Source organism: Manis pentadactyla, chromosome 11, assembly GCF_030020395.1.
Source record: "Manis pentadactyla isolate mManPen7 chromosome 11, mManPen7.hap1, whole genome shotgun sequence".
Taxonomy (NCBI): Eukaryota; Metazoa; Chordata; class Mammalia; order Pholidota; family Manidae; genus Manis; species Manis pentadactyla.
Genome location: NC_080029.1, coordinates 119,735,379 through 119,748,380, shown reverse-complemented (window position 1 = coordinate 119,748,380; position 13,002 = coordinate 119,735,379). Strand labels below are relative to the sequence as shown.

The following is a 13,002-nucleotide window of genomic DNA, read 5'->3' as shown; positions in this document are numbered from 1 at the left end:
TCCCGTGCCCCCACCCCTGGGCCCAGAACGACCTCTCTAGAGGTGAGGGTTGCCAGGCTATGGCCTGAATTGGTCAGAGGTAGCCAGGCAGCTGGGGCCCTTCTTGGGAGATGGCTCCTGGGGGTCACTGCCCACTCCCACCTCTGTCTTCAGCAGCCTATCCATCGGCCTATGCCCCAGTGAGCACAGCTTTTCCCCAGCAGCCTTCAGCCCTGCCCCAGCAGCAAAGAGAAGGTGAGGGACAGGGGGCTGGAGATCAGGGCCTGGTGGGGCCAGACCCAGGGTCCCTCCCCTGAACCAGCCTGCCGCTATTCCTGCAGGTCCTGAAGGCTGTAACCTCTTCATCTATCACCTGCCTCAGGAGTTCGGTGATGCAGAACTCATACAGACATTCCTGCCCTTTGGAGCTGTTGTCTCTGCCAAAGTCTTTGTGGACCGAGCCACCAACCAGAGCAAGTGTTTTGGTGAGCTGAGCCCCATCCCTGGGCCACACCCATTCCTAACTTCAAGATTCCTTACAGACCCTCAGATTGTCCTCCATAAATAAATGATTTCCAAAGACTGAGTGTATATGGCACAAAGCAAGGTCACAGACCAGTGACAGTGTTAAGCCCAGACCAGGAACAAGTCCATTTCAGGTTCACTTGGGAAAGTCAGGTGTCTGGAAGATGCTTGATCAGGTCAGGCTTCAGAGTCTATTTAGAGTCTAGCCAGGGCAGGAGGAGCCTAGACCTGGGACCAAAGAACGCCTCAAATCCAACTGCAGTTCAGAGAACCAGACTGGGAGCTGTGGCGGGAGAGTGTCAACCTGTGCCAGGGAGGAAAAGGGACAACCCCACAACACATCCACTCGGAATTACCTCCTGTCCTTCCAAGAATCACACCTTTAGGAAATTCAGGCCAATTGCCCTTGTAAGTGTGTGTCCGTATGTGCACGTGCACATGCAAATGATGGAGGATGGAGGGGTATATGTTTGATGGAACTGGCCTGACAGAGCAGGGAGAAGAGGGGGCTAATCAGAGAGAAAGGAGGCCCTGCCAAGCAGAGTTCCCAGCTAACCTCTCTGCCCACACCCTCCAGGGTTTGTTAGCTTTGACAATCCAACCAGTGCCCAGACAGCCATTCAGGCCATGAATGGCTTTCAAATTGGCATGAAGAGGCTCAAGGTCCAGCTAAAGAGGCCCAAGGATGCCAATCGGCCTTACTGATCTGCTCCCACTGACCAGCCGCAGAAAGGTGGGTCCTTGGTGGATCTTGGGCAGATGGTGCCTGAGTGATGGAGGCCCTATCAGCTTTGATGTTCCTTTTGGGATGTTGAGGTGCTCCCCTCTGTAAAAGTCTGGGAGAGTAGAGCCAGGAGTTAGGAGGAATCCTCATTTGAAGACTTTGGGTTTTTCCTTCATTCCAGGACTGAGACAAACTAGATAACATTCCTGCCCCCCACGGTCTGGGAGAGACGATTGCAGCAAGATCCAACCAGGTAGTTTCACTCCAGAGATAGCCACAGGGGCTACCAGAGGAGAGGACTTCTGTGTGGGCAGGGCAGGGGCTGGAGAATGAGACTGGAAGAGTAGGTTTGGGCCGGTGTGTGAAGGGTCTTAAAGGCCATGAGTTTGAACCTCATCCTGGAAATGGGAGAGAACAATTGAGTTTAAGCAAAGAAGGGATGAGATGCAAGGGCTGGGATAATGGGCAGTGAATAGGGAGCTGAGAAGAGGAGTAAATGTGGCCAAGAAGCAGGGTCTGCAGGGCCTGGTGGGTGACGGGGAAGGAAATGACAAGCTCTCGGGTTTCTGGCAGGGCCAGCTGCCTGCAACTTATAGAGATTTGCTGTCTCAGAAGATCCACGGGGCCCCGCCTCACCTGAGCTTCCCTCAGAGTGCCCTCTGGAGGAGGTGTGGGGCTGGGGTCATCTGCCCAGGACCCAGGGCCTGGCTTCAGTAGATCAGGCTATCTCTTTGGCCCTGCTTCCGCCCTGCTTCTCGGGAAGAGAGGCCCAGCCGCTCCCCTGAGGTGTCTGGTGGGGCAAGCTGCTCTTGTCCTGCCCTCCAGAGTGATTTTGCCTTTGTTTTTCTTTCCCCTCTCTCCTTATCAATTAATACCCAACAACAGAAAGTGAAGAGTGAAGAGAAAGGAAAGGAAAAGCACAGCAATGCTTGAGCAGCCCTTCCCGCGGGAGCAGCCGCAGGGAGGTGGATCGGACCTGCGGCCAGCGCCTGGGGCTCGGGCCACGTTAGGGACATCTTCGTCAAGTGGGTTGGACTTCGCCTGTGGCACAGTGTCAGGCTGGCAAGGCAGCTGGGGCTGGCTGAGGACCGACTGTCCAGGGGAACCAGTGGAGGGCCTTGGGGGTGCCATGGGCTTCTCTGCCCAAGAAGCCCGTATTTACTTCTTTCAAAATCATATCATTCCTTAGAGTTTAGGGACCAAAGGACTATTGCTTTTTTAAGACTATATATATATAAATTAAAACAAAGAAACAGAAAACAAAAACAAAATCCACACACATGAAAAGCAACAAAGAAAATATAGTCTCGTAAAAGCTGCCTTTAAATATTCCTAGGAGACAGGGTGGAGACCCACGGAAGCCCCGGCTTCAGCAGAAGGGGGCTATGGAAAGATTGATGTGTGTCTCATTCCTACTTCAACCATCCTCCTGAACCACCTTTTAAAAAGAATTTAAAACTTGAGCTCTAGGCTCATATGCAGGTAATGAGAGAGTTACAGAAGCAGTGAACCCATAACCTTCAAACTCAGAGGGCAGACCTGAAGGGGCCTGGGAGGGACTCTGGTGTGCCCTGGCCTTTCCCGCCCTGAGAGGCCCCCTAGCCCGCGGGCATGGGAACCTGCCTCTCCTTCCCGACAGCCTTCCCCACGGAACCGGGGCTTCCCGGCAGGAAGAAAGAGAGTTTGGGCCACGCCAGCCTTTCCCGTCCCCATCCAGATAGACAGAGGCCCTGCCTTCAGTTGAGCCGAGACACCTCCTGTTTGCCCTCACCTTGAGCCGGCCACTGTGTCCCCTGGCTCTGGGCCACCTAAGTTTGCCCGTCTGTAAAGTAGATGCAGGATTTATGTAGAGGGCTGTGACAACCGACTTGGAAGGTCTGTTACTGTACATATACTGCCATTGAGAAGGGGATAATTTTCAATGTGTAGAAGCTTCAGAATTTAGAGGTCCCTCTTTACCCAGGATGTGGGAGGGAAGTAGATGTTTTGCCAAAATACTTCTTCACACCTTTAAAAAGTATATCTTTCCTATGCAAGAGTGTCTCACGTGCTTATCCAAGGTGCTTCTAGATGGTGAGCAGTGTTCAGCTTAGAAGTGGTGTGTGCTCTGTCTGTCTGTCTTTGTCTGTCTGTTGTATACAGTGGGTGCCATATAAAGCTGATCAGTGGTGGTGCCTCCTGCCTGCTTCTGTGAGATGGGCAAAAGATTCAGCTTAGAACAAACACCACGACTCCACCTTGCCTTGGTCAGCCTTTCCTGGGCCTGCAGGGCCTTGCACATATTTTTCCCAGGAGGAGATTTCCCCTCTACCCCATAGACACGGATCAAACTAGTCTGAGGCCCTAACTATGTGGTGGGCACTCTGGTCCCCAGCATTGCTGAGGCTGGAAGCCTTTGATCTGAAAGCACATCAGACAGTAAATGATGTGGGGGTGAGGTTGGAGGTTCCTCCTTCATAACGGTTTCTAAGAAAACTTGTTCCCACCTGTTCCTCTGTCTTTGACTCATTTTTGGAGGGGATGGGATGAAAAATAATTATGGTAATAATATTACCAAGTAAGGTGTGGTATATACCAACAACACATTTCCAGCTGAGAGAGGAACCAGTGTCAAGGGCATCATAGACTGGCCACCCTGGACTCTGATGGAGCTAGGTAACACCTGCATATTCGAACAGCTACGTGGAAGCACAGGAGACTCACCATGCTAGGTGCTAAGCACTGTGCTAGGAATTGGGGCTCAGGCACGCTCTAAGTACTCAGAGTTGGGGAAAAGAGACTGGTAAGTAGTTGTAACTGGGGGCCACACAGTCCGTGATAGCAAGCAGAAGAGTACCTACTTTGGACTTGAGTGGTAAGGGAAGTCAAGGAAAGGTTTCCTGAAAGAGATGGAGAAAGGGAAGGATCTTCAAGCATAAACTAGGACAATTAGACAAAGCCATTTGGGCAGCTGCATTATTTTGATAAATTATCAACGAGAAGTAATGATCACTCTTTACTCAGTGCTTATTATGTGGCAGACAGTGGGCACCAAGAAAAGACCCCTTTTTCCATTCCTAACTCTACTCTGAACCAAACTCATCACCAAGTCATGTCAAGACACTTGAACGAAAATGGCAAAGTATTTTGCTCCATGGTTAGGGACTGGCTGTGCACCAATGATGCAGGGGTTGGCAGGGTCTAGATTAGGGGTCAGCAAACTATGGCCTCTGGGTAAATCTGGCCTTCAGCCTGTTTGTCTATGGCCTACAAACTGAGAATGGTTTTTACAATTATAAAGGGCTTTAAAAATAGAAACAAAACAAAAAAGAATATGAGACAGAGACTTATTGTAGCCCACAAAGCCTAAAATACTTATTTGGTTCTTTGGGTAAAAAGTTTGCTGACCCCTATAAGGTCATGGAAGACCTGTATATCTAATGAATTTGAACAACATGGTGTTTGTGTCTCTGTTGTATGTGCATGTATTAGTCTGAACCATTTCAGCTGCAAGTGTCAAAAACCAAACTTAAACATTTAAGCCAATAGGAATTATGGTGGCACCTTACATAATTAATTGGCTTATATAATTGATAAATCAAAGGGTATATATCTGTTAGACATGGCTGGATTTAGGGGTTCAAATGATGATATTTCCATCTCTTGGCTTTGCTTTCTTCTGCATGTTTGCCTCACTACTTCTAGCTCTCAAGTCCTAAGGAGGACTTTGGCCAGAATGAGTTTGTGCCCATCTCTGGGGTAGAAGAATAGACTGCCGTGATTGACAACTTAACCAGGGCTCTGTGGAGAAGAGAAATGGGTCCCAGAGGAAGGGATGATGGACAGATAAGCAATAGGCATCTACTATATTCCATGTCTTTATTGCTCAGCATCCACCTATGTTTTCTTGACAAACACAGTTTTTCAAATATGTGCTTCCTAACAATGCAATGATCCTAGGCCCAACAAAAAGAACACTCACCTACTTCCCAGTGAGTAACAAAACAGACATGTCCAGTTGCTTTATCGAGTGATGTGCAATTCTTGATCAGGTCTGGATATAACACGATTTTGCAATCTCTGGCTAAAAGATAAATTTAGCTATCCCTACATAACATATAAAGTAGTGGAGGGAAAGAGGACAACCATTTTTTTTTAAAAAAAGAAAAGAAAACACCTTTCATTTGGGATAGGGGAGAAGAGAAAACAGTGGTCATTAATCTATAGCATATAGATTCTGGACAGTGGAGTAAGTTTCTTGGTCAACAAAACTGATTGCTCTTGGTCCTTTCCACTGGGAAATATCTCCTTTATCCATTGTCCTTTGTGGACATCTCTGAGAGGATGCCCCACCTGGAATTGCAGCTTTCCTCTGCTCTTTGAACGTGTTCTTGGGCCTAAAGATTGCCCTGAAGAATATGCGTTCCCAGATCCCTGTTTGCCAGGCCTGAGGGTCCTCTGGTGATGCAATTCCTTTCAAACGGACTCATTCAGTTTCTGGGCTCTCTGTGAGCTTGTAACCAGCATCAAGTGTCTTGCTGAGTCCTAGTCCTTGAGTCTGAGTCTGGCACTTATGATTTCTGTCTCTTAGCAACATGTCACGCTTTGCCATTCCCCTCCACTTCAGCTTCTAGGCTTCCGTAAGGGCCTGTCTATGGTGATAAATCAGCCTTACTCTACTCAGTATCAGCAGAGAGGGATTACCCGTTCAACATTTGACTGGTGTGCTCCAGTGGCCCTGACCAGAGAGCCCAAATCCCTGAATGGAATTGGTGCCTAGGCCTCAGCCCGAAACAGATGCGTAGGACAGGAGTAAGGCAACCGCACAGTACTAACTCTGGCCAACTTGCAGCTGTTACTCCACTCAGCCTCTGGCCATGGTCCATTACACTGTGAGGCCACATCACCAAAGCACTCCTGAGAGGAGTCTATCAGTGGACACTGAATTTGGGGGCCCTCTGAGAACTTGTATAACTGGGGGACTGTGGTAAAGTCTTTAGCCTTTAGCAGAGCCCCTGTAATTTCTGTCTCTCTGGATACAGCCTTGGTGTCTTGGACATAAGAAGAAAAGACCTTTTGTCTGAGATGGAACTAATGACCTCTTACCTTGGAAGCAGCTCTAGATCTACTGTGTGCTCTGACTAGACCTGGACTCTCACCTCTGCCTCAGTGGAACAGAACATGCATGTGATGCTCTCCAAAAGAGCATGCTAAGGATGCTATCACAGAATCTTTCTTGATCTGTTCCAGCTTTGTTATAATTGTTGGTATCCATAGTCCCAAAGGCACCTGTGTGTATCATGACACAGCTGAATCCAGCAGGGACTAAGAGGCTGTTTTTGGCCTCTTGGCCTCCCTCCATGGCCAGTATATCTGTACAATCAGGTTACACAAACCTCCTGGGCTCAAGGAGCTCAGAGCCGATGCAGACTCTGCAGCTGCCCTTCCATCCCGAGCCATGTGGAGTCTGTAAAGAAGTGACCAGGTCTGTGCCAAGCACAAACTCAGAAAGGGCAGAGAGCTACTTTTTTTCTCCCTAGCTCTGGCTTCAGATAATGTGATCACCGTGTCCTCCACCCTCTAGCCACCTGGGGAAATCACAGCCTTTCACCATTTGTAGAGGAAACTTTGAACTTCCAGGTTCTGGCCAACTGCCCTCTAATTGCTTAAGAACACAGAGACCCAGAAGGCAGAGCAGGCTGCAAGCCTGGGGAGGAGGGGGTGGTCTGAATTTTCCCAAGGGAATTCTTAGGTGCCAGGAGAAAATTCAGGGAACCACAAAGAAGGCCTGTGAAGTAAAACCCAGTTTCCCTAGGGAGCAGACCAGAAATGGCCTGACCCAGTGACCTTGACACCGGGCTCCGAACAGGAAGCCAGCAGTCTGGGCCATACGTCCTGCATTTGAGCAGGTGAAATCAGTTGTGTCCTCAGAACCTCCCTGCTACCCCAGGACTCAGTGTTGGAAAGGGGGCTTTGATTGTGGCTCTGTATCTTAGCCTAAGTACTCTAGACAGACTCTGAGGCAAGGATTAAAGTGCTCACACTGTTTGGGAAGATGGAAGCTCAGGATGATGAGAGGACAGAAGAGACATAGGCAAGGAAAGACGTAAAGCAATGCGAGACAACACATCATTGTGTTGACCAGTGCCACATACGAGCCCCGAGGAGAGAGTAGGTCACTTGAAAGGGTTGTTTGCAAACCACATGGTATTTGTGAGGAAAACTGCACCCTGGGCAGTTCACCAGGAGGAGAACTGAGAGGGAACGTATCCCTCCGTTCCTCTCTCATCTCCTGTTTTCCATTGGCCAAGGCATACTCCACAGAGAGCTCCATTGTACTTGTGAGTTGCATCATTTGCCCCTTGGGAAGTCAGATCCCATTGCTGCCATGTGGCATTTCTACCACAGATGTGGGAGTGGAGGGGGTTCTTGGCATAGTAGGTACTGACAGAGAAAGAAATGAGGAGGGATCCTAGGGAGTCCAAGAAGGTGCATGAAGTTTGTGACCAGCACCTCCCACTCTCTCCAGCAGGATTCACAGCCAGGGTCCCCAAGGCACCAGAACCCCCAGGGCTGACTGAATTCCCAGTGAAATAAATGTTCTTTAATTTGAGAGAAAAAAGACACATTCAGGTGTGGCTTGGCTTGGAGGCTCAGGCTTTTTCTCTGGAACTTCCCAGGCCCTAGGTTATCATATCTACTATTGGATTTTCCACCTCTGTGCCTTTGTTCTCACTTTAGCCTTGAGACAAGGATCTGGTTTTTATAATCTATAAGATGCATGATTGTCTGGCCCTGGCAGTCAGGCTTGCTGGCTACAGGCAGAAACAACAACTCTAAACACAGCCACGTATGTTTCTGGTTCTGCCAGCATGGACCTGATTAAAACCACAGGACACAACTGAAAATTTTGAGAAGAGGCCAGCATACTCCAACATCCAGACATTTTCCCAGTGTGTCCCTGAAATCTCCATCTAGAGTGGATGTGTGACCCAAATCTCAAGATAAAGTAGGAAATCATTTAACCAGCGGATTTGATACCGCATAACAGGGATTGCCAACTTCCCAGTCAAGGGTTATCAGCTCCCTGCTGATTTCACTTAGTTCCTCCAATTCCACATTCTAGAGTCTGTTGTCTGCACACTCCATTCCATTTTATATTGTTTAATTACAAGTGATAGGCACCAACCCAAACCAGCATAAGAAGAAGGGAGCTGAGAAGTGTCATGGAATCACTGACCTCAGGCAGGGCCGAATTCAAGGGCTCAAAGAAAGGTCATCAGATCTCTCTAATGACTCTCCTTCTCTTTGTGCCTTGGTCGTATTTTCTTTCCTGATGTAGACACACTTTTTCCAGGGAGATCTTGGTGCCAGCAACTTTTATCTCACATGCTTCTAGCACCATGACCTCAAAAGCAAGAGAGCTTTGAGGGGAAGCTTGTGATTGGGCTCTACTCAGTTCAAACCCATACCTGAACTAATTACTTTGGTCTGGGTGAAGGAGTCCCCTGCCTGGCCTGTGGGTCATGTATCTACCTCTGAACGGTGGAAGTGGGCAGGGGGAAGAGGTGGCAGTGTGACTGTCAGCCCCATTAAGTACTTATGGAGCATAAAGACATGTCCTTTGTGGTCTGTAAGAACATGTAAGTTGACCTGACAGGAGTGTAGGATGCAGGTGAGGAAAGGGTGAGAGTCAAGTAGGAGCCACATCCATAGAAAGGGTATAATGAGCCACTGAAGGGCTTTAATAGCAGAATGACATGATTAGATTTGGGTCCTAGAAAGATTCCACTAGGCAGCTAAGTGGAGAATAGATCAGAGGGGTAGATATTGGGATAGGGCGTCTAGAGGAGGCTAGTGCAATGGTTCTGGTGAGGAAGAGTAGGAAAGCAAAGAGACCAATCAATTTAAGATGTATTAAGAGGTAAAAGGTAAGATATTTATAAAATTGGTTCAGTTTAAATGAGGGTGGGAGGAGTCTAAGATGCTTCCCTCTCAGTGTTCAGGCTGAACAAGTTATAGGTGATGTTTACTAAGCTGAGAACACTTTAAAAAAAAAGGCAGATTGAGAAGAAAATGACTTGCCTGTGAGAATTGTCAAAAACACAACTTATCCCAAATTCAAACAAGAAAGATAGGCAGATTTGAGAATCCTGGTCACTTGTAGTCAGTGTGTCACACAAGATGATTTAAACAGAAAAGCCATTTGTTGAAAGGGCAGTGGGTGGGTCATGGGATGGCCACGTAGGACACACAAACTTGGAAAATAAGCAGGAACAATGGGAGGCCAGTCTACCAGGCAAAAGCTAAAATCAGATGCTGGAACCAGCCCACCAAGACTACTGCCATTGTCATCATCATTGGAGAGCTGGTGTTATCACCACCAGTACTCACTACAGACCCCAAGTTGACCCTACATAGCAATGGCCACCAGGATGAATTCTGTACGGTTCTATTTCTCTGAATCATTTTCTCCAGAATCTACACTTTGTGGGGGCTATTTGGCCAGACCCAGGTCACATGCCTTAGTCTGAGCTACCAAAGAGCTAGGAAAGCAAAGACCCAACCTTTTCAATGTCTTTCATGGAAGGTAGGCTCTGATTACCTCTAAGACTTGTAGCATAGGAGGGGAATCAGATTCTGGGAAGCCCTGAATTACCAAAGTCTGCTTCAAGTGGGCGCTGATGAGGTTACTGGTAGAGGAGGTGAGAAATGCATGTGGACTAAACTGTTTATTTAAATAGTGAATGACAGGCAAGGAGTCTATTAAGAATGCTGTGAAGGAACTATGTTGAGGGTAAGAAGAAACTAGAATGTAGACCATAGGAGCCAAGAGAGGAAAGGAATGCAGGGACAGGATGATAACAATGCCAAATGACATCAAGTGGCTCAATAAGTTAAGCCCGATATTTTTCCAATGGATTTAGCAGTTTGAAAGTCCTAACTTCAGTTTAAGTATTTTCAGTAGACATTTTGGGAAGAGGTCAGATGTTGCAAGATTTAAGGAATATGTGGAAGGTGAGGATGTGCAGATGGAGTATTCACTACTCCCCAGAAGCCTGATTGAGGTCAGAAAACATGTGCAATGGTCAGTAGTGTGTGGGGTTAAAATTGGACTCTTTTTTTTGGTTGGGCTAGTGAATCAAGTTTCTATGCTGAGACCAAAGAGTAGGAGAGGAAAAAGTTGAACATGGATGAAGGAGAGGCTTAAGTGAAGGATCACAGTTCCTGAAGAGACAAATGAAATACAGATCACAGTGAAAAGAATACCTTTGGGTTTGAAGGGAGACCTTTCTACCTCTTAGAAAGTAAGGGTAGAAGAGATTCAAATGTATGGAGGGGGCTGAAAATAAAGGCACTTTTCTCCGCATTACCTTAATTTTCTCGTGAAGCAGAATGGGGGATGGTGGCTGAAGCTGACTTGTGGGAAGATTGCTGGGTACACAGAGGGCCCACCTGAGGAGACTGAATTTGTGGTAGCTCTGCATTGGGTACAAGTTCAGTTAAACTACTTATTATAGATAAAGTGACTCATCACACCAGTCAGAATGGCTAACATCAACTAGACAGGAAATAAGAAGTGTTGGTCAGAATGTGGAGAAAAGACAATCCCTTAGTGGGAATGTAATTTGGTACAGCCACTATGGAAGGCAGGGTGGAGGTTTCTCAAAAAACAAAAAATTTAAATACCATATGACCCAGCAATTCCACTTCTGGGAATTTACCCAGTGAAAACAAAATCACTGATCTGAAATGATATGTGCACTCCTATGTGTATCACAGCATTATTTACATAGCCAAAATATGGAAACAACCTAAATGTCAATTGATAGAATGAATGGATAAAAAAGATGTGGTTTTTTCCCCCCACAGTTCCACAATGGAATATTACTCAGCCATAAAAAAGAATGAAATCTTGCCATTTGCAACATGGATGGACGTAGAAGAAATTATGCTAAGTGAAATAAGTCACAGCAAGACAAATACCATATGATTTCACTTATGTGTAGAATCTAAAAGTTAACAAACAAACCAGAAATAGACCCATAAACGCAGAGAACAGACCAGTGGTTGCCATAGGGCAGGGGGCTTGAGGGTTGGGTACAATAGGGGATTTGTGGGGAGGGGTTGGGTGAAATAGGTGAAGGGGAAAAAAATTGGATTGTTTGCCATCTTGATTAGGGCATGGTTGCATAAGTGTATACTCATGTCAAAATTCATTAAGCTGTACACTAAAATTTATGCACTTTATGTACCTCAATAAGATTTTAAAAATTTTAATTTTATTTAAAAATAAAAAGAGAAAAAACAAGGTGATTCATAGACCCTAAGGTCAGAGGGCCTCAGAAAGGGCCTGGGAAGCTTTTAGGAAACAGAAAACAGCGTCACCATTTGTGGTCTCTGCCTCTCCATGCTTCATTCTCTCTCCACAGTCTCTCTCCATTTCTCATTCCTCATAGTAGCTAGAGGTGGGTCCACCATAGCTCCAGAGTTTATAGCTCTTCTGCTCGAGAATCATCATCTCTCAGCCCTAATTCAAGATTCCCAGGAGAGAACATTTGCTTAGCACTGCTTGGATTAGGAATCCACTCAGTTCAATAAACTGCCGCTGGGATGCCAAGGGTCACACAAGGCAAACATGGCTGTGGGGCCTGTAAATCTGGAGAATGAGTGTGGAAAATGTAATTGTCCACTTACCAACTCAATTCTGCAGGATTGGGTGATTTCCTTTTTCCTGGTTTAGGATGGGAGAGTAGAGAAGGTAAATGGCTGGGATGATACAAGATTGTAATTTTAAGGGCAAGCACATTAACAAAAAAGTGGTTAAAGTAACTGATCATAGGACCTGGGCTGGAGAGGAAAAGAAGTGAAGCCAGAGAGCTACTGACAAACTGTGAGGCAGTCAAGATTCATGTGATTCATTATGGATGGAAGAACTCGTTTGAGATGGGAGGGGTGAGGAGGAGAAACCCAGGCAGGTTATGAAAATACTGGATTTCGACATTTCAGTGGTAGGGATAGACCCCTGTGCTTATGTTCAAACACTCTTATGCATGCATGGCTCTCGAAAACTGTAATGGGGCCCTTGCCAGTAAGTTGTTTTAGGGAGCAGAGCCAACTACTCCCAATTACTCTTCTGCCCTTTGGGACTAAGGCTATGAGTCCTGTTATTTATATCCCTCATTTTTTCCAGTTATTATAAGCAATGGGTGTAACTAATGCTAAGACAAGTGTTATGGTCCAGGCTGAGAGGCAAGGTCGGGGTTGGGGGTAGGGTGGAGGGAGGAGAGGATGGAGGGGGACAGGACAGCATTAAGAAGAGGGAGTCAGAAAGGATATGCTGAGGATATCCGAGTTTAAAAAACATCACTGGGAAAATTCTGACTGAGGCCGGCTCAGGATGGATGGGTATGGTGTTTGTCACTCAGGGCCAAAGCCTTTCTTGTGTGTGCTGTGTCCAGCTAAAAAGGGGGAGTGAGGAAGGAGAGTAGATCGAAGCTAAGCCTTTCCCCATTAGTGTTGATGGAGAAGAGGGTCAAAGGGGAGCCCTAAGACACTCAGTTCTAATTGGGTGAAGGGAGGTCTGCAACGTCTGAGGTTAATAACCATAGTAGCCACCATCACAGCTTCCATTAACGGACTACTTCCTAGTCTCAGGTACTCTGCTGGTCACCTTGTATGCATTAGCTTGAACCGTATGAAATTGCAGGTATTCCACTCTTTATATCCTACAAAACAGCAATTTCATACAGTTAACCTACCATCTCATTTCATCCTCACCACAACAGCCCCAT

The 13,002-nt window shown here is 46.8% G+C and overlaps 1 protein-coding gene across 12 annotated transcripts in view; it reads left to right on the top strand.

Moving 5' to 3' along the window:
- Nucleotides 1–5,572, top strand: part of CELF6 (CUGBP Elav-like family member 6) — a 39,764-nt gene extending 34,192 nt beyond the window's left edge. For 3 of the 12 annotated variants that reach the window (XM_036907811.2, XM_057488948.1, XM_057488953.1), the window contains 4 exons: nucleotides 154–234; nucleotides 321–464; nucleotides 1,082–1,237; nucleotides 2,114–5,571. In XM_036907811.2, coding sequence (XP_036763706.2) covers nucleotides 154–234; nucleotides 321–464; nucleotides 1,082–1,209 — 353 coding nt within the window. In that variant the 3' untranslated portion in view covers nucleotides 1,210–1,237; nucleotides 2,114–5,571. Of the gene's footprint in view, nucleotides 1–153; nucleotides 235–320; nucleotides 465–1,081; nucleotides 1,238–1,409; nucleotides 1,482–2,113 lie in introns of all 12 variants that reach the window. The other 9 variants (XM_036907809.2, XM_036907804.2, XM_057488951.1 and 6 more) reach the window with 7 other exon arrangements.
- Nucleotides 5,573–13,002: the final 7,430 nt, after the last annotated feature.